At 40.0% G+C, this 5,870-nt stretch overlaps 1 protein-coding gene across 1 annotated transcript in view; it reads right to left on the bottom strand.

The window, feature by feature from the left end:
• The window catches only part of Actr6 (ARP6 actin-related protein 6 homolog (yeast)), a 21,008-nt gene extending 15,533 nt beyond the window's left edge, over window positions 1-5,475 (bottom strand). Inside the window, exons 1-4 of the mRNA XM_013022577.1 lie at window positions 5,255-5,475; window positions 2,892-3,009; window positions 2,076-2,144; window positions 312-435 (exon numbers count right to left, since the gene is read on the bottom strand). Coding sequence (XP_012878031.1) covers window positions 312-435; window positions 2,076-2,144; window positions 2,892-3,009; window positions 5,255-5,322 — 379 coding nt within the window. The 5' untranslated portion in view covers window positions 5,323-5,475. The remainder of the gene's footprint in view (window positions 1-311; window positions 436-2,075; window positions 2,145-2,891; window positions 3,010-5,254) is intronic.
• Between the last annotated feature and the right edge of the window lie 395 nt (window positions 5,476-5,870).

The raw sequence follows: 5,870 nt of genomic DNA, 5'->3' as shown, positions 1-5,870 counted from the left end.
GAACAGTGCCAGGGCCCAGAGTTCAAGCCCCACAATCGATAAAAAAAAAAAAAAGGAAAAATGGCAAACTTTTCATTAACAGAAAGATAACTAGTTTAGAAAAATCTTTCAAAGATTAGAAATATGTGGCTAGTAACTTCATTTGAGAGAAATATCAGTTAAAAAAACTGATTAAGTCTGATTATATCATATCTAAGGGTCTAGTTTTAAAATTCCATGTTTTGTAGTATGTGGGATTTCACGTTTCTTCACCCCATTCATATTAATATCCATATTCACAAAATTCAATTTCAATGAAAACTTTAATTCACCATTTACTCTTAATACTGCTTGGAATTGGTATTCTTCAAATAGAATTTCATTCATTGATTCTTGAATTGAAGTGAAGTTAAAATATGGTTCTGTGATAATAATATTCGTATCTAAAAAATCAACCTGCAGGAGAAAAGAAAAACAAAAGTTTTCTAATTTGTAATTATATATGCATATATATCTCAACACAATATGTATATACATACGTGTATACTCACAAAATTACTTCTCACAACAACCCTACTGATTATTATTCTCATTAATATATGACCGAATTGAGGCATAGAAAAGTTGATTAAATTACGTACATCCTATAGCTACTTAGGGTAGACATAGGATTTGAACTCAAGAGTGTATACTACAAAATCTAATCACTCAACTAATAATGCAAACCTCTCTCTCCTAATGATAGCAGTAATAAATGGAACTGTCAAGTTGTTAAAGATTAATTATGCAACAGTAACAAACTACAGTGTACCCATTTTTATTTTGAACCCTGCTTCCAAGTGATAGTGAAAATCATCATGTCCACATAACTAGTCCTGATACTTTCCACCAGCTGAGCCAGAGCTCCTTTGTCCTCCAAGATAACTTGTGTGAAAGATGGTGGTATAAGTCTGCCTTTGAAAGAGACTCTTCACCAGCAGTCCTCCTATACTACCTGCACCAGACTCATTTTGTGGGGACAATCTCTTTGCAAGCAGCCGTCTTCTTGGCCCAGGCCAGTACGTCTGCTTTGTTTCTGATTTAGAGGACAGCTTAAGAAGTCAAGTAGTAGTGGGCAGTCCAAAGCATAGGTAAACTGGTTCATCATAAGACACACTTTCAGGCACTAACTGAGGAGAGCCTCTGTCACTGTAATAGGGCCATTTGACAAGTAGCTGAGGTCTCTTTTGGGTTTAAATGTCCTTGCCCAAAGCCTAACTTAATAGGCCCTTTCTTAAACAGGAGATTATCCTGTTGTTGGCCTACTTCTTCATGACAGCATTTGGGGCTACCTTCTGTTCCTTGAGCTTTTCTAAGCAACTTGTGTAGCTGGAGAATAGCACTCTCCACATACTTGAAATGTATTAAAATTTGAAAATTCTTTCAGTGTAAATCTAGACACACTTTAGAAACTAAAAGCAAAAAATTTTCTACAACATCTACATATTCGAGTATGTGAGCCAAACTATTTTACTCTGAAAATTAAATGATATAGTAAATCTGTCTAATAATAATTTAGGGATGTACCTCAGAGGTAGAGTTCTTGCCTAGTATGTAGAAGGCCCTGAGTTTGAACCTTAGCACCTAACAGAAGGACTGGAATAGAAATCTGAACTAAAATTGCAGTACAGACTATTCCCTACTCAACCTATAGTTTTTGTTTTGCCAGTTCTAGGGCTTGAACTCCGGGCCTGAGCACTGTCCTTGAGCTTTTGTGCTCAAGACTAGGGCTCTACCATTTGAGCCACAGCTGTACTTCTGGCTTTTTGTGATTAGTTGGAGATAAGTTCCACAGACTTTTCTGCCCAGGCTAGCTTTGAACCGTGATCCTCAGATCTCAGCCTCCTATATTCAACTTAATGTTTAACATGGAAATTTTATTCATTTTCATTTATTAAATATTCAGAATATCAAGCCTAGGCAAAGCTATATTTAAGTGACTTAAAATATGTACTGATAATGTTGATAGTTTTATAACTCTAAAAGTATAAATTCCAATATTTCATTTGAATTACACAGAAATAGACACCTTTGAATACATACTCTTAATTTCTTACCTGATACATTTCTTTTCCAAAAAGGTAATCCCATACTTGTCGCTGAACATCCCAATTCACCAAATAGCCCTAAAATTTGATAAATAAACATATTCATCATAATTATTTGAAAAGTTTTTAACAATCAAAAAAAAATTTTTTTTTGTCAATCATAGGGCTCGAACTCTGGGCCTGGGCGCTGTTCCTGAGCCATTCAGCTCAAAGTGAGGACTCTACCACTTGAGCCACCGCACCACTCCCAGTTTTCTGATGGTTTATTGGGGACAAGAGATCTCAGGGACTTTTCTGCCCAGACTGGCTTTGAACCGTGATCCTCAGATCTCAGCCTCTTGAGTAGCTAGGATTATAGGCGTGAGCCACCAGCATGGTCATTTATTTTTACATGACGATATAATTTCAATTTTAGGCTTTAGTTAAATATTAGTTAATATTTAAGTCAATTATTTTAGAGAGCTAAAAATATTTTCCTAATATGCAATATTAAAAAGTGTCTTCAAAGCTAGGAACCAGTAGCTGATGCCTATAATCCTAGCTACTCAGGAGGCTGAAACTTGAGTATTGCAGTTCAAAGTAAGATTGGGCAGGAAAGTCCATGTGATTTTTATCTCCAATTAACCACCAAAAAGCCTGAATTAAGCTGAGGCACAAATGGTAGAGCAATAGCCTTGGGCAGAAAAGCTCAGGGACAGCACCTAGGCCCTGAGTTCATCTCAGGACTGGCACACACAGACACATACACAAATTGTCATCAAATCAGGTTAATAATGCTACATGATATATGTAAATATATATAATTACATTATGTATATATAATACCTTTTGAAAAGGAAGGATATAAAACAGTCCTGAGGGGTCTTTTATTTCATCTATCTGGTTAGCAGTAAAAGTTTTAAGACGTGCAGTTTTTGACCTGAACTGACAATTAGGAATAACCCTGGAAACAAAGAAACAAGACAATTATCACTTAAATATTTAGTTCTTAAAATTACCATCACTTAATCATTAATGCTAAAAGATTAGTATATACAAAACTAATTATTCTCATTTTGCCTTTAAATAAATAGAAAATGGGGCTGGGAAGGTGGCTCAGTGGTAGAGTGCTTGCCTTGCATGCCTGAGGCCCTGGGTTTGATTCCTCAGCACCACATAAGCAAAAAGAAAAAAGCCAGAAGTGGTGCTGTAGCTCAAGTGGTAGAGCACTAGCCTTGCACTGAAGAGCTGAGGGACAGTGCCCAGGCCCAGAGTTCAGACTTCAGGCCCCACGACCAGACCCCCCCCACAAAAAAAGAAAAAAAAACATGTCTTTTTTTAATTGAACAGGTTCTATATTGGACCCTTTGTTTCTCTCAAATATTTTTTTTTATTTTTGTCGGTCATGGGGCTTGAACTCTGGGACTGGGCATTGTCTCTCAGCTCTTCAGCTCAAGGTAAGCGCTCTAACACTTGAGCCACAGCGCCAATTCCAGTTTTCTGGTGGTTAATTGGAGATAAAGAGTCTCACAGGCTTTTCTGTCGGGACAGGTTTTGAACAGATCTCTGCCTCCTGAGTAGCTAGGATTATAGGCGTGAGCCACTGGCACCCAGCTCTCAAATAATTTTTAAGAAATCCTTAGAGGTGGGTACTAGTTTTGCAATTTCAGACTTAATACCAGGATTCTGGATAAAGGTCCTAGTCTTTCTGGCTTAATGTGAAAATTCTTTGTACCACTCTGATAAAAAATATCCACAAGTTCAAACTTCTAGCATAAAATTAAGTTTCATGAAGCCAAAGATTTTAAAGAACTAGAATGGCTTTAGGATACAGAAGGCTGAACTACTTTTTTTTTTTTGGTTGGTTGTAGGGCTTGAACTCTGGGCATGGGCGCTATCCCTGCGCTCTTCAGCTCAAGGCGAATGCTCTACTGCTTAAGCCACAGCACCACTTCCAGTTTTCTGGTGGTTAATTGGAGATAAGAGTCTCAGGGACTTTTCTGCCTGGGCTGGCTTTGAATGAGATACTCAGATCTCAGCCTCCTCAGTAGCTAGGATTACAGGCGTGAGCCACCAGCCCCTGGCTTGAACTACTTTTAAATATTGTTACCACCCACTATGAGTTTACAAGCTAGGTGGGAAGACAAATTAGAGCCATTATCATATGTTAGGATAACAAAAGTGTTTTTGCTTATTTCACTTACTATACTATTGAGTTTCTTTACATGTTTAAATATTCTTTGAGGACATACTTTGTACAAACTCCATAGGCAGGGAACTGCAATCAGCTTTTTGAGAAGCTAAGTCAGGAGGACAGCATAGACAACAACAAAAAGAGCTGGAGGTGTAGCTGGGCAGTAGAACTCTACAAATTAAAAAAGCTACATGGTTGCCAATCTCAGTTTCACATTAATGTACTTAACCAATTTGCTACTGCTTATTATTTAGCTTGTATCCTTAAAAAAAAACTAATGCATAAATTGTCTACAACAAATCAGTTATTTATTCAAACACGGATGTTCTACTTCTTATGGAAACCACTGCAGTAGTTTCTGTTTAGTTAACCTCATCAACCAGATCAGTGATCAAATCCTAAAAAGTCTGTAAACCCTGTGACAATGGCTTTTAGACTATTGTGGGTCACAACCTTTTGAAGATCCAGTGAGGGCTGGGAAGGTGGTTCAGTGGTAGAGCGCTTGCCTTGCATGCATGAGGCCCTGGGTTCGATTCTTCAGCACCACATAAGCAGAAAAAGCTGGAAGTGGCGCTGTGGCTCAAGTGGTAGAGTGCTAGCTTGAGCAGAAGAGCTGAGGGACAGTGCCCAAGCCCCACAACCGACCAAAAAAGATCCAATGAGACCTATAATCGCCTTGCAGAAAATGCTTAGACACCCAGAATAATACCCACGTGTTCTGAAGGATCTTGAACTTTCTGCTTCCTGACAAAGGAGACCAGAAGCCTAATCGCCTATTTGTTTCTCGTTACGAAATAAAATATAGATCTCACTTCCAAAGCCGCGCAGCCTCGGAAACTAAAAAGCACCATCCATTCTAGCTCAAGCATGACAACCGACTACCCAGCTCCAACCCGAGCGTCCCACCAGCCCGGCTGGGGGCCACACGGGGGCGTTTGCAACACACGGAAGTCCGGAGACAAAGCGTAGCCCCTGGCATACAACGCCTTGTCCTTCCGAGAAGGCTAACACTTACGACACATTTTCATGGCTGTAACCGATTTTGGCGTTGTAGGCTCCGTTATCCAACACTAAAGTCGTCATTTCGGTGCAAACCACACCACACCAGAGTGGGATCAGTCTCTTTACGACCTGTCTGCTCAATCCCTTTCCGGTACTCTATGGTTCCCCCCCACCCCCGGGGAGGCGGAGCTAGAGCGCGCGCTTCCGGTTACCATAGCAACAGAGGACGCCGGAAGCCGAGGCGGCAGAGTCTGGAAGGTTGTCAGCCATGGTCCGCTGTTTCTAAGTCAAACCGTGTTTGGTCGATGGAGAAAGACTCCAGAAGAGGAGAAACTGCTAAATACGTTGTCTTCCCAGTTTGTTTTCTTTGCTGTGCAGATTAGGCCAACAAGTTCCTTCTTTCTGTGTGCGTCTTCGAAGTGTATCGTTCAAACAGTGATGTTTTTTGAAGAAATAAAGAGCAGAACCGTATGCAGCTTGGAATTGGATGTGAGATGTCTCCCGCCTCGTTTTCTAACCCTGCCCATCCAATTGTAAGATTCAGCCACCACGACTTGCACATGTGTTTTTCCATCGACCATTTTTCTGTGGGGGGCGGGAGGGTGGACTGGAGATTCCTACATACTAGC

Source organism: Dipodomys ordii, unplaced genomic scaffold, assembly GCF_000151885.1.
Source record: "Dipodomys ordii isolate 6190 unplaced genomic scaffold, Dord_2.0 Scaffold3, whole genome shotgun sequence".
Lineage (NCBI taxonomy): Eukaryota > Metazoa > Chordata > Mammalia > Rodentia > Heteromyidae > Dipodomys > Dipodomys ordii.
The sequence above is the reverse complement of the archived record's forward strand: the minus strand, read 5'-3'. Positions and strand labels throughout refer to the sequence as shown.